Source organism: Uranotaenia lowii, chromosome 2, assembly GCF_029784155.1.
Source record: "Uranotaenia lowii strain MFRU-FL chromosome 2, ASM2978415v1, whole genome shotgun sequence".
In the NCBI taxonomy this organism is placed as follows: domain Eukaryota; kingdom Metazoa; phylum Arthropoda; class Insecta; order Diptera; family Culicidae; genus Uranotaenia; species Uranotaenia lowii.
The window spans coordinates 336556131-336577691 of record NC_073692.1 but is presented as its reverse complement, the minus strand read 5'-3'; the positions used below and the strand labels follow the sequence as shown (position 1 = coordinate 336577691).

Below are 21561 nucleotides of genomic sequence, written 5' to 3'. Positions count from 1 at the left end.
ACGTTACAAGCTTTCCAAAACTGTAAATTTTGTAAAAATCGGTTGTGAAACAAAAGAGTTTACGTCATTTGACTCACTACGGTCTCTGATGGAACAATTTTAATTATCGAAAATTAGCAGTGCTAATTTTTGCACCATTCGAAAGCTGGGGCCCTTTCATTTGAGCCCAAATTTGAAATAATCCACCGGGGCGTCTAGAACAATTTATTTTTTTAAAGGATGTTTTAACCTATTTGTTGCGTGGGATTAAAGTCCACAGATTGGGTTTCCAGTTTGAGCGTGTAGGAAAAAAGCGGTAAACGTCAGTTGGAAATATAACGGAAATTTATTGTATTTCGGAAACTCGTGGTAACGTGTTCGAGCGTTTTTCAATCTTTTTAAATTGAACCGCATTTAAGTTGAGTTAAATCGTAATCACCAGACTAGCCTGGATATTTTTCCCTACGAGTAAGTTTCTCTTGTAATCATTCAATTGAATTGTATTCATGCGTTGGTTTTCTTAAGAATCTGCGATTCATCAGCTTAAAAAGGCAACGCATTTGCGTTAGAGCTTCCGGACATAAATTAGGCGATCCGATTTGTCGCGAGTAAGTTTATTTCCTAGTAAAGTGTTGTTTCAAACTAATTAAAGGAAATTTGTTCAGGTATTAGCCTCTGTAATCCGACGTAGCATTCACTAGATACAGGCAACAGCTAAGGGGAACTATTTGTAAGTAGTAAAACTCGATATCCATATGCATTGTCAAGGTTCTAAATTTGAAATTAACATTTTACAGTTGAGTCCTGTCGAGGACAGTTTCCCGTCAATAAACGGAATTAATTATGTCGAAGACAGACTATAAAAAATCCAAACACTATTTAATGGTTTTTTCAAAGACAAAATCATACTACTCACTGTGAAAACGCTTGTCTTACCTTTAGCGTCAACCCAACTCCATATGTCACTAACATTAAAAAATCAATCCTTTACATAAATTTGTCCAGGATACTCTGAAGTAATGAGCATTTATGGGATTTTATTATTCCGGAACAAATATCAAATTATTTCTTTTCACTTCGATTTTTCCAAAAATCCCGAATGGGGGAAGAATTAAAGTTTAAGTTATTTTGATAAAAAATTTGATAAATTCCTTTAAAATTTAAACAGTTGAAAGAGTGAAAGCCAAACTGTAGATGGGAATTATATCACCTGATGTTAACGATTTTTTTTTCAAATTTTTTATATAAATTATCTGGATTTTTAGATTTTGTGCAATGTAGATTGCATACAAGTTTGTTGCATGCCAGCTTTTGTTCAATTTTTGTTCATATTTATTGAAAACTTTTTTTTTTTTATTACTAGACCCTCCTTTCCTCACCATGATGTTTCAACTCCAAGTGACAAAGGAGAGATTTCAAATTTGTTCTTCCCATATAAAAGAATGACACCTGCTTAACCTTAAAATTTTGTTACTCATTTCATACTTTGAGCAATGTTACATCTTGAAAATTTGCATAATTTGGACAAATAAATAAAGAAACATTATTTTAAGCATTTCAAGCATCTGCAATCAATTCTGTTCATAACACGATGTTATATTTTGTGAACATGAAGTGGGAAAATAAAATTCCAGAAGAAAGCCAAAAATGCAGAAATCCACAGACAATTGTTTGCAGTGTTCCATATTACCAGATAAAAACCCATGTTTTTTATTTCATACATAGAAAATTTGTATAAAAAAATTCGTTAAATTGAACAAATGCAAAACTTTGAAAATACGAAATAAAAAAATTGCAAAAAAATCTGATGACTTAAGATCTTACAACTAAAGGGAATTGAGGGAATATTTTCAAATGATAGTACGACATGAAGTCAACCACTAAAAATTGTTGAAAAAGTGAAAGTTGAGAGTTTGTAATCTTATTTGTTATTTTTATTGGAAAAAAAAATCAATGAAAGACATTAGGTTCAATTCGTGTACCTACTTTTGACAAAAATGAACAATCTTAAATTTGTACTTGAAAAAACTCAATTCGACCACACTTTTACATACAAAAATGCATCCAATAACGCTAATTTATGCGATACAAAAGGTTGAAGTTTATTTTTCAGTTTTATATATGACACTTTACCACCTTGTGGTACCTGTATCTAAAGTTTTACAACAGTGAAAACTATAAAAACATCTAGAAATCATCAAAAGGGATGAAAGATTTTCAACAAAGATATTTCATTTTGATATCCAGGTGGATTACCTATTTAAAATTTTTACTTCAATCTAAGAAGAAAGTCCAATTTGTTTCCTAGTCCCAAATATTTGTTCGTGAAGTTTTCAGACTAACTTAGCTCAAAATATAAATAACTAAATTTTCAAGGAATGCGGGAGACTTTTTTGATAATAAACCCCTGTTGACACGGCCAGAGCTACGTGAGCCATCTCCCAACTCTGTCGTAGGAGAATCAAAACAAACAGGGTGATTGGAAATGCACCGTTTGACAAGTAGCGGTTAAGGGCGACGAAGAGGATATAATAGATAAGTGAAATTAAAACAGAAACGTGGTCAGTTAGTGAGCTCGATAAGCCAGTTATTTAATAAGAATTAGATAGGGAATCCAGAAGTAGAAGGTATGTTTCCCAAGTTAAATTACATTAAATTGAATTAAAAGAAAAACATACGCTAAGAAATTCTATATGCTCTAACAGGTTGTGTACCGCAAAGTTGTGGTGATAAAATTGAGGTTACCTCAGATACTCAATCGGAATCGTTAGGACGATCAACTCCCCATCTAAACCTTTCGAAATAGGATCGTAAGTTATAGCCGGATTAGGATTGTTTCCTAGTTTGTAAAAGCCACCCTTTGATTTAGATATGAGAGATACCTATTCATTCAAGTGCAGGACATCAAGTGCTCAACCGACTAAGTGCACGATTGGTTAATAAATCAAAAGTAAGTGGCCTCAATATTTCACCTTAAATTACCTAACACCTTACTTTAAAACGATTAGGCTCGTCAATATCTATACCCTGAATTGATAAAGGGTAAAACAAAGAAAAAAAAGGGGGAAAAGGTTCACCTAGTACCGAGATCAGGATCAGAAGTTATTGAAATACTAAAATTTTGTAAGTCCTTCTCTATATTTTTCAAAGATCATACGTTTATAAAAATGTTGAATATATTTCAGCTTGAGCTGTCTAAAACTGCTGCAAGAAACAGTGTTTAAAAAATAGATCCGAAGAGTTTACGTAACAACCCCCGCAAGTGCTCATTACTTCAGAATATCCTGAACAAATTTATGTAAAGGATTGATTTTTAATGTAAATAAAAAATCCTGAACAGAAAATTGCATTAATGTTTCTACTTAAAATGTAAATGTAAGTTCACGATAGGTGTTAGAAAAATAGGAAAAAAATGCTCAAAAGATAAGGAAGGGACTCAGAGCAGGTGTGATTAAAAAAAAACTCAAAAAGACACATACCAATAAAAGTTGAAAGTTCTCATCGGCTCGTTTGACCCCCAACGGCTCCCTTAATTCCCCAAACAAAATTCTGAAAACAGTATTCTTATGTTCAGCTTGTATTTTTGTTCAAATGTTCAGAGTTCTCAAAACAAATTATTAATAAGTTCCTTCAATAAAAACATTAAATAAATTATATTAATTAAATAAAATTTGAACGAATTGAAGGAATTCTTTGGATATATTTGTTTGTCGATAAGCAATTGTTAATTATTTTAAAGATTTTTTAAACGTTATCAAAATCTTACCTTTACACCGAAATACCGACCGATTGAAGCACTTCTGAAACTTCAGGAAAATTACTGTTGCTACACAGCGAAAACAATCTCTTCCGATAATTTTATTCTTTGCTGTGCCCCTCTATATGGCCACCATCGAAGGGAGAGAAGCAGGAAAAAACAGCCTAACGATTGAGTCTCCAAAGTATATTGTAGGTATAGATGGAAATGAAACAGCAAAAATTGCCCCCTCTCTAACACTTAGCGGAGCTTATAGAAGAGTTGCTTTTGTTGGAATAATCTGGAGTGGAATTCAGCAAAATCGAAAATTCACTCGGTTCCCAGTTCCAGCGCTTTGGGGTTTTGTAATTGGTTTTCGCTTATATTGGATGTAACAGGGTCACTCTCCAGAGGGCACCCCCAAAAATTTCCCTTCGAACAACCGGACAATTGACGACGAAAATTACGACGCGCGTTACGACTTTGTCGAAGCAAATTATTATCGAAGAGGCAGGCGAAGGAATGAGAAAAGAAAAAAAAATCCCGGAACAAGTTCCCGTTTTCTCTCTCTTCTTACCAATAGAAGGTTCACTAACTCGACAACACCGGAGTTCCGGAAGGTTTCCGATTCACTCTACACAAGAAATTATGGCCACCGTCGAAGCGAGTCAGAGGACTCGGAACTGCCAAGTTGGAACCTGCTTTTGTTCGCCTTTTCTTCACTCTTTTATTTTTCGCTTCCGCCGAGACTATCCGCTACGGGATGACGCGAACGGTCCGAATTCGATCGCGTAAAACAAGAAAATGAACCAGTCGACTTGACAGTTCCCGAACGAAAGCTTCTGATGCCAGTCAGTAACTTTTTTTTTCTTCGATTCGATTTTACAATGTACCCTCGAGAAGCGACAACGAAGACGACGGAATGGCCACAGGGCGGTTGGATATAGTGGGTGCGGAAAATGTACACGCGCGCGGGGAAAATCGCTATGTGTGCGAGTAAACACGAACGCGGAAAACAACAACAAATTTTTCCTCCTTTCTGCGATGGCTGCGAACGAAACGAAAACCGACCAAAACCACTGCGAACTGAAACACAAAATTTTGACAGTTTTGTTAGAGTTCGAAAAGTGTAAACAATCAACAAATCGCTGCCAAATTGACGACGTTTCTAAAATGACAACCGGTGACGGTTTCGTGACGATTCCATTTTTTTATATTGAAACGATTCAATGCGTTGAAATTTTTTTGCAAAAAATACATGAGGAGATTCAAATTTTCTGTTTAAATTTAAGTCTCCCATTTTTTCATAGATAATAAAGTTTTATACTCGGATTTCAGCTGAACCTGTTTCAGATTTAAGATTTCAAATCCAGATATCAGATTCGAGTTTCAGATTCAGATTCAGTTTTTGGCTATATACTTATAGGTGAAAATGTTATTCTTTAAGAAATAATATTTAAGAATTAAAAGATTATAGATTTATATAGAAGATTGTATCGATACAGATAGAGTTCAAAACCATTCATATTCTATATGATTCTAATCTTGTATATCCGTCTATGATCTCTTAAATATTCTTTCTCAAAGAATATATTTAAAACTAATCTGAAATCTTAATCAGTAATTTTTAATCTGCAATCTGTATCTTTGAAATTATAAATATTTATCGCAGTGCATTAGATTGGATGGTGATTAACTTTTCATTTCAAAGATTCAGTTTGCAGATTTAAAATTTTTGATTAAGATTTTCAGATTCAAGTTTTAGATTCAGTTTCAGATTCCGGATTCAGATTTTACATTTCAAATTGAGATTCATGAATCTGCAGATTTCAGATATATCAGATTCAGATTTTAAATTCAAATTTCAGATTCTGATTTCAGTTTCAGATTTAGATTCCATATTTAAGTTTAGATTACAAATTTCTGATTCAGCTATTCAAATTCAGATTTCTGATCGAAATCGAGATATATTTTTTTTAATTTAAAAATTCTGATTTCGCATTCAGATTTAAGATGCAGTTTCAGATTGCATATTTCAATTTGTCAATTTTAATGTCAAATTTTAATTTGACGATCCTGCCATAGAATATGCATGTTACGTAATTTGCGATGACCCCAGTTTCCTCCTAATGCGTAAATTTGAACTTCAAATAGTAAAAAGCATTTCGGAGTGTAGTCGTTTAACGAAATAATTTTGTTTTTGTTTTCCCAGTTTAGAATGGTTCGTCGGCCGATTTTCCTGGCACAGCATTAATATTCCTGTTTTATATACGAAATTTACAACCTGAGGACCAGGTAAAATGTATTCGATTGTAGATTTCTACGGGAAGCAATCCAACAATAGCTGTGGCTACTGCAAACGGCATGTCAGCCAATCTCATGGTAAGTTCTTTTGAGTGTTTTCCGTTCTAATTTATACGATATTTTGTTCGCTGTATGATTCATACTTTCCATACTGTATCCATAAAAGGCATGTGGGCGCATTCGATGACCTGTCGAGACTACCAGGATCTCATCGATCGCGGCTGGCGTCGGTCCGGGTGCTACTGCTACAAACCGGAAATGAACAGTACCTGTTGCCCATCGTATACAATCAAGTGTGATGCCACCCAGTTCCGACTGAATCGATCGCACAAGAAGATCATCAAAAAAGTGAACCGATTTCTTAAAGATGGTCATCGAGAAGACGGGGACGCAGAAAAACCGAACACTTCCGGAGGTAATTCGGCAGATGAGTTCACCGGTGGTGGAGATTTAGAGATGGGCGAGGTTGCCAGAAATCCACGGAAACAAATATCAGTTCCGGCGGAAATTGAAACATTAAAGCGGAAAGATGTTGCGTTCGAAGGACAGACGACGGATGCTGTCGATGGCCTTTGCCTGGCTAAGGGTGCAGATACAAGTGGAAGTGCACCAGCCACTCCGAATCAACGGCCTTCAGGCAATGGTAGTTCAGAGACATCGCTTCCTAAAAAAGCGAAATTGATGCGTATTGAACGGAAAAAAGAAAAACTACTCCAGAAAGGTCTGAGCGCTGAAGAAGTCGAACAGCGTATGCGTGCTGCCAAAGGAAAGAATGTAGAAAAAACTCTGGAAGATTTGTTGGATGAAGCACCAAAAGCTGGCGAAGCAGCTGCTCATCGTTTAGAGGTTTGTTGGAAAGATGAATTCAAATATGATCATTTCGGAAAAATCCTTTCTGTTTTCTTGTAGGTAAAACTTGTTCCTTCGAGTGAAGGAGCTTCCAGTATTTCATTTGCCTTATATTGCGCATACCAAACAAGGATTCATCAGGATCCCCCGGAAAAAATGAAAAAGGATCGATTCCAACGATTCCTAGTCAAATCTCCCCTTAAGGTGATTATTGTTGCAATCGACACGCTAGTTGTAATGCTTGTTTTTTTCTTTTTTATTTTCTCTCCCAATCCTTTCGATTCTGGCTTCCGAACTCTCCGCCTACGAAACAAATTCAAATCCACGGCCGCGCCGTCGTCATTTCGAAGCTCATTACCGTGTGCACCTCGAGCGCTGAGTTCAAAAACAGTCTTCAGAGTTCGTTTTCATTGTACAAAAAGTACCAAACCGCGGTGCATAACGACCCGCCCCGGGCTATCGAAGAGTATCAGGACTTCCTGGTGAAATCACCGCTCAAGGTACAGTTTGTAGCATTGGCCCTCGACTTTTTCTCTAGGTTGCTTTCGTCCCTTTGTTCCGTTTGTTAATCAAATAATTTCCCGCTGCTTTCTTACCTTTGCTCGCACATTCTTACCAGCCTGTGACTGCTTCATTTATATTTTTTTTGTTTTCAATACTGTTGGAAAATTAGACGTTATCATAATCTAATGTGATGTATTTTTCAGTACTCAAAGGGTTCACAGACTCCAAGCTGTGGATTTGGGTCCTTCCATCAGCAGTATTGGCTAGACGACCGATTGATAGCCGTAGGAGTCATCGATATCCTACCCAGCTCTGTCAGTTCGGTTTACTTTTTTTACGACCCGGAGTATAGATTCCTAGCTCTTGGAACCTACGGTTCGCTAAGGTGAGATTTTAAGAAAGTTGACACGGGAAAAACAAATTTTTTCAACATTTTTCTCATTTCCTTTTCTTCAGAGAAGTGGCATTCACCCGGAAGTTGTACCAGCAAACGCCGTCGATCTCAAACTACTACATGGGTTTCTACATCCACTCGTGCCCAAAGATGCGCTACAAAGCCAACCTTACCCCGTCTTACCTACTGTGCCCGGAAGTGTACAGCTGGCACCCGATCACTGCTAACATGCTCGCCAAACTGGACCGCAACAAGTATTGCCGCCTGAACGAAGATTCCGATGCCCGGGATGCCAACCGGGTCACCCGTTCGGATCTCGCTAACGTGCTGATTTTGCACGGTAGCACGTACATGCGCTATTCGGCCTATCAGGTATGTGTAAAGACAAAGTTACTATTTTTTGTTTGTTATATTAATTATTGTATCGTTTTACGCAGGAATCAACCGATCAAACGGAAGTCGACGAAAATGTTTCGCTCTATGCCCGCCTGGTTGGCAAGGTTTGTTCTGGTAGGATGCTTCTTTACGAAGGTTAGTAACTTATTTAAGATAATTTAACTAAGCCAATTGCCTGCGATTGGTTTCCGTACATGGTTCTTTTCGTGAAATTCAATTGAACCGTTCAACGATACAAAAAGTTTTTAATCACTCGTTCCTTAATTTGTTACTGCAAATAAAAAATGCTAAAAAATGTAGGTATTTGGGACTTAATATCACATCCTTTGACTGTTGTTTGCGCTGTAAGTTAAAAAAAAAAAACAAACATTTCGAAATGCTATTCCTGTAACACTTTAAGACCCAGGCTGGAGTCGTACCCCTTGGTGAAAACCATTTTTATGTTTAAGAAGAAGAAGACCCAGGCTAAATAGAAGTCGGTCTTAAAAATTCAGACAACTTAAACTTCACAGCCACTGAATCGATTTTCACGAATATTGCCTTGTTGAATAATTTCACAACAACTTGAATTACTTTAATTATTTAGTTTATATAACTTTAGTTAGTATGGCATCTTGATATAAGTTGTCTTTGCGCTCTCACCGTGTATGAGAGCTGAATTGAGAATTCATCCAACTCCAACCATGTTGAGCAATCGCTAGCACAACTGAAATTTACAGGATCAAGGCAGCAATCAAGTCTAACTGCTAACACCAAACACCCATGGATCATTGCCCTTTCCAACATAGCAGCTGCGAAGAAAATAACTCTGTGCTGGATTCCTGATCACTCCAAGATTCCCGGCAACGAAGCAGCAGATCGACTAGCTTTCAACAGTAGTCAGCTAGAACCCCCCAATTTGCCCATCGCTCCCTTAGATGCCTCCCACTGGCCTAAATCCACCTGCACTTCTCTTGGGCAAACACCTGGATCAATATAACCGAATACAAGCTGAGGGAGGTCAAAAACTGCACCTATGCATGGAACGACCGGAATTCCTTCTTTGAGCGGAGAGTCCTAACCAGCGTTGCCACATTTAAATCTGTGTTTTCGAGCCAAAAAATCTTTTTAATCTGTAAAAAATCTCAAAAATCTGTATTGAAATCTGTATCAAAAATTTTCATTCCGGATACTCACGCTAAACTACGGTGAGGGTTTTATAATGCGTAGCGCACTCATTTGGACTACGCTGCTCATTACTGCGGGCTACTATTATTGTGCAACATGTCAAACATGTCAAGCATTTCAAGGTGCGGTAGGTCTTCCACCAAGTGATCCTGAACAATCATATGTTTCGAGATGTCCACCAAGTTCTGTCCCAGCACAAATATATCCGCCCGTTTATACTTCTCAGCAACCGAGGGTAGCCGTTGCACAGCAACACGCTCCTGGATCTTTGGGGGCCTGGCAACCTGTTTTCGTGAATTCTAACCCCTACGGCAATCCGCATGGTTCCAATCTGCCTCCGGTATCAGCATCGACACCACGACAGTTCTCTTCGTTCCCGCATTACCACCCAAACGCCGATGGTCCCTGTAATACTGAGAACCCGTTGAGTACGGAGCATCTTGCAGCTAGACACATTGTGACAGAACTGCCTAAATTTGGTGGAGATCCGGAGGAATGGCCAAGGTTCATTGCAGCGTACGAACGAACCGCAAGGATGTGCTGTTTTCGAAATGATGAGCTTTTGGATCGTCTCGAAAAAAGTCTGCAAGACAGAGCTCTCAGCACCGTAAAAAGTCTTCTTCTGCATCCAGACAATGTTCCTATCATCATACACCGTCTTAGTACCCTGTTTGGAAACCCGGAAACCATTGTAGACACGATGATGAAGAGAGTTAAGCTGATGCCGCCGCCGAAAGCAGACAAATTAGAGAGCATAATTGACTTTGGGGTTGCTGTTCAGAATCTTTGTGCAACTATTCTAGCCTGTCGGCTAGACGAACGTTTATATAATGCTACTCTGCTACAAGAATTAGTGGAAAGTCTCCCAATTAACCTCAAAATGAAATGGGCAACACATATACAGAAGACTGGAGCGATATCTCTTATGGATTTCAACATTTGGTTAACTAAGAAGGTCGATGCCTTCAGCAGAGTAACACGACCACAAGCATGGACGAAACCTTCCTCTAGAAATAGGAGAGAAGAAGCGTTTTTGCACGTACACTCCGAGCAGCCGTCCGTAGAATCCACTCGAAAGGTATGTCTAGCTTGTGCTGGAGATTGTGCGAACATAGAAAGCTGTAGTGTCTTTCTTCAGATGTCAACGAAAAGGAGGTGGGCATTAAAGAACGAGCATAACTTCTGTCGTAAATGTCTGGCTAAACACTTAGGGGCGTGTGAGAGAAAAATTCCATGTAACGTAAACGGCTGCAGATTTCTTCATCATTCGCTTCTTCATGACGACCGCAAGCATTCAGGACCGCCTTCCCATCCAACACAGAATTCGCATTGCAATACGCACAATTGTTCGCTAGGAGGGGTCTTGCTTAAGTACATCCGTATTACCGTACACGGTAAGAAACGATCTATCACAACCTATGCCTTTCTCGATGGTGGTTCTACCTGCACTTTGATGGAACATAGCCTGTGGCAGGATTTGGACCTTGCAGGTGAACAGTACCCACTGTGTATTAACTGGACAGCTGGTCAAGGGCGATACGAAGCAGGTTCAGTGAGATGTTCTATCGATATCACCGGAAGTCAATCAGACAATCGCTTTCATCTAACGAAAGTACACACAGTCGAGAGCTTGGCACTTCCTCCGCAGACAGTCTCTGGACCTGATCTAATAAATCGTTATCGTTATCTCTCAGATGTTCCTATTGACTCGTATACCGATATTAGGCCACGTATCTTGCTGGGAATGGACAATATTCGTCTCGAATACCCCTTGGATTCCAGAGAAGGTCTCGAAAATCAGCCGACGGCTGTTCTAACGCGCTTGGGATGGGTAATTTTCGGACCCAATGATCTTGAAAACGATCAGGCCATTACTCGAAAATCTGAGTTCAACTATCACGTTTGTCAGTGCGATGAGCTTAACGCAGCGGTACGAGACTATTTTTCTTTTGATAGCCTTGGAGTTCAAGCAGGTGGTAGGCAGATCTTGTCAAAGGACGACGAGCGTGCAATGGCACTTCTCAAGAAGAACACCACACGTAATGGCGCACGATACGAGACGTGCTTACTTTGGCGGTATGATAACATCGATTTACCCAGTAGCAAAAATATGGCACTAAGCCGGCATAAGTGTCTAGAACGACGTTTGATTCGGGAACCAGAGTTGGCGAAGGCTTTACAGCAGAAAGTATGCGAATACGAGACTAAGGGATACATTCGTATGCTGACAGCAGAAGAGGAAAACATGTATCGTGATCGTTGTTGGTACCTGCCGATCTTTCCGGTAACTAATCCAAACAAACCCGGCAAACTCAGGATCGTTTGGGACGCCGCAGCTAAAGTAGGCAAGGTCTCTCTAAATTCGTTTCTATTGAAGGGTCCAGATCAGGTTGTACCGCTTCCACATGTTCTACGCCGCTTTCGGGAGTATCGTGTTGGGATTACGGGTGACATACGCGAAATGTTTCACCAGGTTAGGATAAACAACAAAGATCAACACTACCAACGTTTTTTCTGGAATAAGGGAAACTTTGGAGACGTGCCAGCGACATACGTTATGGAAGTCATGACATTCGGAGCAAGTTGTTCGCCAAGCTGTGCTCAATACGTAAAGAACCTTAATGCGATACGATTCAGAGAGCAGTACCCCCTAGCAGCTGACGAAATAAAAAACGGAACCTATGTTGATGACATGCTTTGCAGTGTTGAATCAGAAGTGGAAGCGATTGAATTAGCAAAGAACGTGCGCATGATACACGCTAGCGGAGGTTTTGAAATTCGAGGATGGTTGTCCAACTCCAGGAACGTGATGGAAGCAATGGGCGAGAGTGATGTTGCCCCAAAGAATATGGATATAGGTGCTGCGCTCGCAACAGAAAAGGTTCTTGGAATGTGGTGGGACACAATCTCGGACACCTTCACCTTCAAGACTCCGAAAAGATGTCGTCCGGAATTAATGACTGGCTCAGAAATTCCCACCAAAAGGGAAGTTTTGCGGGTTCTCATGTTAATCTACGATCCACTGGGATTTCTCGCAAACTTTCTTATGTACCTGAAAGTACTTCTGCAAGAAATTTGGCGTTCCGGCGTTCAATGGGATGAACCAATAAACGAACAACAATTTGAAAAATGGTGTGTTTGGCTGAAAGTTCTACAACAAGTAGAAAACGTTTCCATTCCAAGGTGCTACAGAACCAAAACTTCTTCTTCTCCCGACACCAATCACATCCAAATTCACGTGTTTGTAGATGCCAGTGAAAACGGCTACGCTGCTGTCGTCTACCTACGATTTGAAGAGGATTCCGTGGAATGTGCCTTTGTAACCGCCAAAACTCGTGTCGCTCCTTTGAAGTATGTATCAATTCCACGCCTGGAACTTCAAGCAGCAGTGATTGGAGCACGGTTAGCGCAGGATGTAGTAGAACAGCATCGATTACCAATAACTCAGCGATTCTTTTGGTCCGATTCTCGAGATGTGCTTTGCTGGTTGAAATCTGATCACAGGAAATATACAAAGTATGTTGGAGCTCGTGTTGGTGAAATCCTGGAAAAAACAAATGTTGCAGAATGGAATTGGGTTCCTTCCAAATTGAATGTAGCCGATGAAGGTACAAAGTGGCAAAAAACACCAGATTTGCACTCGAGTAGTAGGTGGTTCAGAGGTCCAGACTTCATTTGGCAGTCGCGGCAAGAATGGCCAGAACAACTCAAATGTTATGGAGTAACTGATACAGAAATTCTTCAACATTCAAATGTCCATGTGATACGAGAACCTCTGATAAACTTCGGTGATCATTCGAACTGGTGGAAGCTAGTACGCCTAGTTGCGTTTATTCGTCGATACATCGGTAACCTTCGCCAAACATTATATAACAGAGAAAAAGCAGTGGGCATGTTGAAACAATCAGAATTGCTGAATGCGGAATACGAGATCTATCGAATGGCGCAACGAGAAGAATTTCGCGAAGAAATTAGCTTATTATCAAACACAAAAAACGTTAACCCTCGGATTCCCAAGACCAGTGTGCTCTACGGACTTTCACCCTTTCTCGACGAATACGGAGTATTACGGATGAAAAGTCGAATTTCCAATTGTCGGTTTATAGATCAGAATACTGCCCACCCAATCCTACTCTCGAAAAATCATCAAGTTACTAATCTAGTTGTTAAATTTACTCATGAGCACTACCATCATCTAAACCATGAAACTGTGGTGAATGAGCTACGACAGAAATACCATATCCCTAAGCTTCGCAGAGTATGTAATAAAATTCATCGCGACTGCCAAGCATGCAAGAACGCTAAAGCTCGCCCACAATCTCCGATGATGGCTGACCTACCCCCAGCAAGGCTTGCAGCATGTTCAAGACCATTTTCATATATCGGGATCGATTATTTCGGTCCAATGAACGTAGCAGTAGGGAGACGTGTCGAGAAGAGATGGGGAGTGTTGATAACCTGTTTGGTAGTTCGAGCGGTACACTTAGAAATAGCCCATTCCTTAACTGCCAGTTCCTGTATCATGGCCATTCGAAACTTCATTGCGAGACGTGGCACCCCTATCGAGATCTTCAGTGATCGTGGAACCAATTTCGTTGGATCAAGTCGAGAGTTGTCGGCAGCTGTTCAAGAGTTAGATCAAGACAAGGTTATGAAGGACCTCGTATCGGCCGATACAAAATGGACTTTTCTACCACCCAGCAGTCCGCATATGGGCGGAAGTTGGGAAAGGCTTGTGCAATCAGTTAAAAAAATCTTGAATAACATGAACCTTCCAAGGACTCCCACCGATGAAGTTCTTCGTAACAGCCTACTTGAGATCGAATTCATCATAAACTCGCGTCCCCTCACCTACACACCAAACATTTTTTAAAATTATACGAGCCAGAAACGCTTAAGCACCTAAATTTATTTGATCTAAATCGAAAAGGATTTGAATTTACATCGTCTTACATCTAAAATTCATGCCCATAGCAATAAATAAGGACGAGAAAGTGAAAATTGAATCTCAATCCCAAATTCATGTATTTAATGATGTAAAATTATGTTCTCTAAACTCAATACTTAAGTAAAAGAAATAAGAGTGTAAGATTTGACTCGCGGATTTGTTTTGCTTTGCATTGTTTTCGTTCTGAAAAATTCAAGCGTGATCAATTCGTTTGTGGTAATTTTGAAACATAAAATGTTCAATTCACTACCATCAATCCTGTTTACCGGTAAGTGACCTCGACGAATAATCGGTGGAATTTATGTTTTTCAATAAACTTGTCAATTTCAGTTCGGAACATCGTATACGGGAGCGGTCAAAGGCTACAATCCGCTCCGGATCCCATCATAGAACCCCCCAATCCAAGCAGGACCAAATATATCCGCATTCTTGTTAGCCATTACCGGCAGCAGTGTCAACGGCAGCTCCGACGACTTTTTTATCCGGACCTACCAAATACTGCTCGAGGACAAAAGGATTTCCCTGGAGTAACCCGACAAAATCAAATTGAATGATGTTGTGTTCTACGTGGAGGCGTATGAAACGAGGAAAGATTGTCCGGAAGCCATGGAGGTGAGTAAGCATTTGTTTATTTTAGTAGGTATGTAGTCAAATTAAAAGCTGCGAGTCAACGGGGTTTAAATTGTCGCCCACTCACGTTTGGACGAAGTGCGTACACTATAACGATTTAGTTGGGTTGGTTCCATTTGCACTAGTTGGCTAAACTGCTTTTGAAATATTGGCCGACACTCGACAGTCTGTTGCAACGGGGCCCAAGTCCCAGACCGCTTTGTACATTCTTTTGAAAATACGTATTTCCCTCTTCGCAATTTCTTATTCACTTAAAAAAAAGTTTTCGTTTAGTAATCAAAAAATAATTAAAAAATAAATGAACTCAATTTACATTTGGATACCAAGAATTTTTCGGCATTGTTTAATCGCAAAAAATGCAATATTATGACAAAATATTCAATGTAAACCAATATCTTTTTTTTGCATTTTTAGGTGCGTCACACGGAACTCAGTCCGCTTCAGTAATCGTGCAGGAACAATTCGTTTCGTAAAGCTACCCGAAATAACGGCAGATCAAACGCATTGACGGGATTAAGGTTTGTATAAGAAAAACATAATTTGAAAGAAATCAACCCTGATTTTAGCCGACGCGTTAACATCGTTGAAAGTGTGGAAGCCCCATGAGTGTTTTCTTAATATCTTGAATACAAGACATCTTTCCGAGGAGTATGTCGATAAAACCGTAAATCATCGTACTATTCCACTAAGATAATATCTTAATATGGTCAGATTTGGCGTATTCGCCCTTTTGAAGATTCGATATTGAATTATTACTTTAATGTACAGATTTTTAACCATCTCGTTAAAAAGGTTTGTCGACAATATGAATTTGTCTGATACATGGGAATTAAAACATGGAAGTCGAACAGCATACAGTTTCGTTCGCCCGAATTCGGGTTCGCGCATTGATCGCATTTATATCTCTCACTCTCTCACTCCCAATCTTCGTACAGCTGAGTTTTTCCCTGTTTGTTTCTCTGATCATAAGGCGTTTAAAATAAGATGTTGCCTTCCTGATCTTGGCAAGGCTCACGGTCGTGGGTTTTGGTCAATCCGATCCCATATTTTAACCGAAGAAAACTTAGAAGAGTTCGAACAAAAATGGAACCGCTGGTTACGCGAGCGTGCACGCTATAATAGTTGGATGGCATGGTGGATTGAATGCGCAAAACCTAAAATACGCAGCTTCTTCAGATGGAAAACAAATGAAGTCTTCAAAGAATTTCATGCCAAAAATGAGTTATTATATCGTACTTTGACGGTCGCTTATGATAATCTTTTAAATAATCCTCAATCAACTACGGAAGTAAATAAGATCAAAGCAAAAATGTTGCAACTCCAAAATCAATTTTCAACATCTTTCCAACGCTTGAACGATGTGTACATAGGAGGTGAAAAAATTTCATCGTTTCAACTTGGTGAACGAATGCTACGCAACAAAAAGAGTCACATATCAACAATTCGACATCAAGATACAGTTTTGACTGATCCTGTTGAAATACAGAATCATATAACAGATTATTTTCGTTGCTTGTATAGTAGACAAAACGTCGCAGCCAGTTCGAACTTAGTTTTCCGTCGAGAGATTTCTCCAGATTCTGAAATAAATGAACAATTAATGAACGAAATAACAACTGAAGACATTTATTTTGCCATTAAATCAAGTGCCTCTCGAAAATCTCCCGGTAACGATGGCATTCCTAAAGAATTTTACTGGAAGGCATTCGATATCATTCATCGACAGCTCAACTTAATCTTGAATGAAGCGCTTAATGGGAACATATCGGAGAAGTTCATGGAAGGAATCATAGTATTGACCAAAAAGAAAACCACCGACGATACGATTAAAAATTACCGTCCAATCTCTTTGTTGAATTTTGACTACAAACTTATCGCACGAATACTCAAGCAGCGTATGGAGAGGATAATGGAACATCATCATATTTTGAACCCCTCACAGAAGTGTTCAAACAACAATCACAACATATTTGAAGCATTATCAGCCATCAAAGACCGTGTTGTAGAGTACAACTGTCGTAGAAGATCAGGGAGGCTCATCTCTTTCGACCTCGATCACGCCTTTGATCGAGTTGATCAAAGCTATCTGTTGTGTGTTTTGAGAAGTTTGCATTTTAACCCTTTGTTTGTTTCTTTGTTGGACAAAATCATGTCAAAGTCCACCTCAAAAATGTTGATAAATGGAAATCTGTCTCCCTCCTTCCCCATCCAACGTTCCGTTCGTCAAGGCGACCCCCTCAGTATGCACCTATTTGTCCTTTACTTACACCCTCTCCTAGAAAATCTCCTATCCATTTGCAATAACCCACAAGAGCTGGTGTTGGCGTATGCTGACGACATCTCGATCATCGTGGAGAACGAAGACAATTTGCAACGGATTGTGGACGCGTTCAGTGAGTTTGAGCAATGCTCTGGAGCAGTCCTGAACACAAACAAAACAATGGCGATCAACATCGGAACACAACAGAATACGAGATCTCCAGGTTGGTTCAACCTCTGCGATTCTGTGAAAATTCTTGGTGTCATCTTCTTCAATTCATCAAAGCGTATGGTTGAAGTAAACTGGGGCGACGTCATAAGAAAGACTTCACAACTTATGTGGAAATTCAAACCACGAATCCTCTCTTTGCTCCAAAAGATAACCATCATCAACACCTTCGTAACGTCCAAATTGTGGTTCATGGCATCGATCCTTGGCATTCCCAACGCATCAGCAGCTCGGATAACGTCTCAAATAGGAAACTTTGTCTGGGAACGGCATCCAACCAGAGTTTCAATGGAGCAGATTGGTCTTGCAGTCGAAAAAGGTGGCCTTAACCTTCAACTACCAATGCAGAAATGTAGAGCACTCTTGCTTAACCGTTTCGTTCGATGTCGAGAGCACACTCCTTTTGCTTCTTCATTTGAGGGATTAATGGGTAATCCACCGTTTCCTGGAGGCATTCCGGCCTTATATCCGTGTCTTAAAACTATTGCTCGAGAGATGGCGTACATCCCTGCAAATGTTCGAGAAAGCCCATCGGCCGCAGCACTTCTAGAGGTCTACCGAGGAAGAAGTAAATTACCTAAAATTGTCGAGGAAAACCCAACGGTGGAGTGGCAACGAGTTTGGCGGAATATACGACACCGACATCTTTCTTCGACTGAAAAATCTCTGTACTATCTTCTTGTGAATCGGAGGATACCGCATGCAGCATTGCTATTTAGACAAAACAGATCAGATAGTGAATTTTGTGTGCATTGTCCAACAGTGATCGAAGATCTTGAGCATAAATTCTCTAGTTGTAGTAAAATCGTTCATCTATGGTCTTTTATGAAACCAAAATTAGAATCAACTTTGAATAGGAGAATAGTTTACAGAGATTTTGCAATTCCTGAATTCAAACAAACAAGAGCGACAAACAGAAAAGTAGCGCTAAAAATGTTTATAGTGTATATAAACTTTATATTAGAAGCTAGTAATGATTTGACGATAGGTGCTCTTGATTTTGTGTTGCATTGTGAAAATTTGTAATATGAATGCTATGTAGAGAAGAAAATCTGAATAAATCTGTTTACAAAAAAAAACCATAAATGCATAGTCTCAATATGGGCTGTCTCAAGCAATTTTTTTAAATTTTGAACAGCAACAAATCATGACTATAAGTAATAATTTAGCTGGAAAATTGAAGTCAAGACGGAGGTTAAATTTCAGTTTTTTTTAAGGTATAGTTTGTTGATACCTTAAAAACCTTAGCCAATCCCACATTTAATACAATTTTAAAATATAAATTCGAAAAGCACTTTATTCTATTCTGAAACAATTTGAGGAAAGCCCAAAACCATTCGTGGATTTAATCAACAAAATGAAAAGCTAAAACTTTAAATTTAAATCTTGTAATCATCATTCAAAATAAAAATTGATATTTGATTTTCTTTCCCGTTTGGGTATTTGAATTTTTTTTTGTATACGGAAATCATTTGAGGTGAAGAAAGGAAACTGTATATTATATGACATTACTTAGTAATCGTGAATATCAAAATATCGTTTTGTTAACTAAGTAGAATGTAGTAGATTGTGTATTCGTCACCCAAAATGTTGAAAATACAAATTTATGAGGAAGATCATGAGTATTTGTATTATTTCACTGAATAAATCCTTGAAAAGCTATGGCTGTAAAATTTTATGTCAAAGGCAGTGTAATTTTATGTGCAATGCGATGTTTCTATTGTGTGCATCCAATTTGACATAAATTTACATCAATAATGATCTAATTATTTGTGTTTCAGAATTTATGGCTCCAAGCGTTTCTGTTTTTTCTACTGTAATTTTATGTCAAAAGTGATGCTTCAATTTTGTGCATCCAATTTGACATAAATTTACACCAAAAAATTAATAGTGTGTACATCCCTATTGAGAACGCTTCAAGTGAAGCTTTGACGCCCAACCATTTCCTGCTTGGATCCTCACACGGTTTGAAACCATTGGTGTCGTACCATGACAGCCTCGCTACACTTAGAAACACATGGAAAACATCACAAGTTTACGCCAATCTTTTCTGGAAAAGGTGGTTAAAAGAGTACCTGCCAACAATTCGTCGTCGTCCTAAATGGCATCATCCGGTGAAACCTATTGCAGTCGGTGATGTCGTGGTCATCGTTGATTCCGATTTGCCCCGTAACCTGTGGCCGAAGGGGCGAGTGGTTAAGGTCAACGAGCATGCCGGCCAAGTTCGTAGTGCAACTGTGCGGACTTTGTCAAACGTGTACGAACGACCTGCTGTGAAATTGGCGGTTCTTGACATCGGTGCAACAGAGTGTAAGCCAGGAACGGGATCAGGCTTACCGGGGGGGAGTGTCACGTCACCTACGGACGCACCGCAGTCACGCATCGAACCCCCACATCATTCGCCGTCACTGACAGGCGAGAAACGTCAAGGTGGTAAAGTGCATGACCAGCAATAACAGAGTTTGGTGACTAGGCGTTTAATCAGTAACAAACAAATAAACAATTTACAACAAATTTATTAAAGTTTAGTTACAATTACAGTACAATTTAAACAAATAACACTGGATTACACTACACTCGTTTGCAAGGAACACTTCAAATCAATTTATAGCTTCGCGCAGGTAAACTTGTTGTGTTAAAAGTGCAAGAATGAATTATGTTACTTAGGTCTATATCACAGGTATTGATTCGTGGCGTAAACCTAATTCGTCTGCTAAATTGAGCAGTTTCACAGTTAGTGCCTAATAATACTTGAAACAGGTAAATCCTAGATATAAACATAATTATTTATCGAGCATAACATTGTCCACATACATTCACCATATAGGTAACAGTAAGTGCTAGCAATACCGTACGGCACCCGAATTTCGGACTGAACACAAATAATTACTAAAAAGGCATTAAACGTAAGTTGAAATTTAAGATTATATTCAATGAAACACAATGCACACATATATTATAAGTAATCAAATCCCTAAATGCATGAATTGTCTTTACTACAGGGATAATTTAACGTTCTGTAATACACCGTTGAAATTACCGGAAGCTTCGTCGTTTTCTTTCTTGTTTCGGCAACAAGTGTTAAACCTGACATTTTGTATACGCGAACCGTTTTTGGTTTAACTTTGTTCGATTAATTGTAACGGACAAAATACATGTCCGCCACGTGTGAAAAATAAGGTCACTCATAGTTTAAGGTCGATATATTCCGTTAAATATAACGATCAGTGTCCTTCTGGGGTTTAACAACCAGTTGGGATTTGAACATTGTGTCGATAGTATTTATCCTTTAAAAGTTACATTTCCTATAACGCAATGACCAATTTTGGTACATGATTCTCAATCACAGGTTTTAAAACTTTCTTCAACCCTTCGCTTAATGTATTGCATTGTAACCGTTCCCAACTCTAATCTGGAAGTTTAACCATATCTGCAAGCGTGATAATTGATGGATGATTGAGTCATCAAAGTAGATGATTATTGATTGACTCGAAGTATAATTAAAAAATATCTTGGAAAATCTCTGAATTTCTGAAAATCTGTATGGAATCTGTATAAATTTCCAATTATCTGTAATCTGTATATACAGATTCTGTGTTTGAAAATTTCCATAAAATCTGTATACTTACAGAAAAATCCGTATATGTGGTAACGCTGGTCCTAACCCGAATACGCATAGGACACACAAGATTAACCCATGGCTATCTTATGGGTAAAGAGGACTTTCCAATCTGCCCTGCTTGCAGCGTAACCATCACCATCAAACATATCCTCACGCAATCACCAGCAAGCCCGCCTGGACTGTGATCTAGCCGGCGACCTTCGACAGATCCTGTCGAGTGACCCTGAAGAAGAGGAAAAGGTCCTCTCAACCTCCGGAGCAGCAGCATCTACGAAGAAATATAAACGTTCTTCTACCCATTTATCCTCAAAAAACCCTTTCCCTATCCTTTCCCCTTCCCAAAAAAAGAAAAAAAATATACAAAAAAAAAATACACACAAACACTAGTCACGGAAGGAGACGGGATGAAGGGGATGAATCATCCAACCGGATGAAAATCCCCGAAAAAATGTGTGAGCATAAGGGAAGTCATCTGGGACGTCTTTTTAGCAATGGTTTGAATGCTACTGAACTCAAAATTTTCCGAACAATCCATGAATTATTT

The 21561-nt window shown here is 39.1% G+C and overlaps 3 protein-coding genes and 1 long non-coding RNA gene across 8 annotated transcripts in view; 3 read left to right on the top strand and 1 right to left on the bottom strand.

The window, feature by feature from the left end:
* LOC129744360 (uncharacterized) overlaps nucleotides 1–4787 on the bottom strand; it is a 386715-nt gene extending 381928 nt beyond the window's left edge. For both annotated transcript variants that reach the window (XM_055736844.1, XM_055736845.1), the window contains exon 1: nucleotides 3746–4787. The gene's annotated coding sequence lies outside the window, so the exon portion shown is untranslated. The remainder of the gene's footprint in view (nucleotides 1–3745) is intronic.
* Nucleotides 4788–5895: 1108 nt separating this feature from the next.
* On the top strand, nucleotides 5896–8443 carry LOC129746351 (arginyl-tRNA--protein transferase 1). 2 transcript variants are annotated; one of them, XM_055739971.1, is made up of 6 exons: nucleotides 5896–6097; nucleotides 6186–6865; nucleotides 6929–7072; nucleotides 7576–7757; nucleotides 7829–8138; nucleotides 8204–8443. In XM_055739971.1, exons 1-6 carry the CDS (start codon nucleotides 6016–6018, stop codon nucleotides 8300–8302), a joined length of 1497 nt encoding a protein of 498 aa, XP_055595946.1. In that variant the 5' UTR covers nucleotides 5896–6015; the 3' UTR covers nucleotides 8303–8443. The 2 variants fall into 2 exon arrangements, with proteins under 2 accessions (XP_055595946.1, XP_055595945.1); XM_055739970.1 differs by lacking the exon at nucleotides 6929–7072 and adding an exon at nucleotides 7219–7368 and having other exon boundaries at nucleotides 8204–8441.
* Nucleotides 8444–9363: 920 nt separating this feature from the next.
* LOC129743005 (uncharacterized) lies at nucleotides 9364–14202 on the top strand. Its single transcript, XM_055734949.1, has one exon. It carries the CDS (start codon nucleotides 9364–9366, stop codon nucleotides 14200–14202), a length of 4839 nt encoding a protein of 1612 aa, XP_055590924.1.
* Nucleotides 14203–19304: 5102 nt separating this feature from the next.
* LOC129748105 (uncharacterized) lies at nucleotides 19305–21131 on the top strand. Of its 3 annotated transcripts, none has more exons than XR_008737650.1 (4): nucleotides 19305–20016; nucleotides 20076–20155; nucleotides 20223–20301; nucleotides 21027–21131. It is a non-coding gene; the product is annotated as an uncharacterized LOC129748105 (long non-coding RNA). The 3 variants fall into 3 exon arrangements; XR_008737651.1 differs by lacking the exon at nucleotides 21027–21131 and having other exon boundaries at nucleotides 19305–19879; nucleotides 19937–20016; nucleotides 20223–20469; XR_008737649.1 differs by lacking the exon at nucleotides 21027–21131 and having other exon boundaries at nucleotides 20223–20469.
* Nucleotides 21132–21561: the final 430 nt, after the last annotated feature.

Excerpts from the sequence above, each read along its gene's own strand:
- LOC129743005 (XM_055734949.1), top strand. The coding sequence starts at position 9,364 with ATGCGTAGCGCACTCATTTGGACTACGCTGCTCATTACTGCGGGCTAC.
- LOC129746351 (XM_055739970.1), top strand. The coding sequence starts at position 6,016 with ATGTATTCGATTGTAGATTTCTACGGGAAGCAATCCAACAATAGCTGT. Across the intron at positions 7,369-7,575 it reads TGGTGAAATCACCGCTCAAG|TACTCAAAGGGTTCACAGAC; the intron begins GTACAGTTTGTA and ends TGTATTTTTCAG. Across the intron at positions 8,139-8,203 it reads TGCGCTATTCGGCCTATCAG|GAATCAACCGATCAAACGGA; the intron begins GTATGTGTAAAG and ends CGTTTTACGCAG.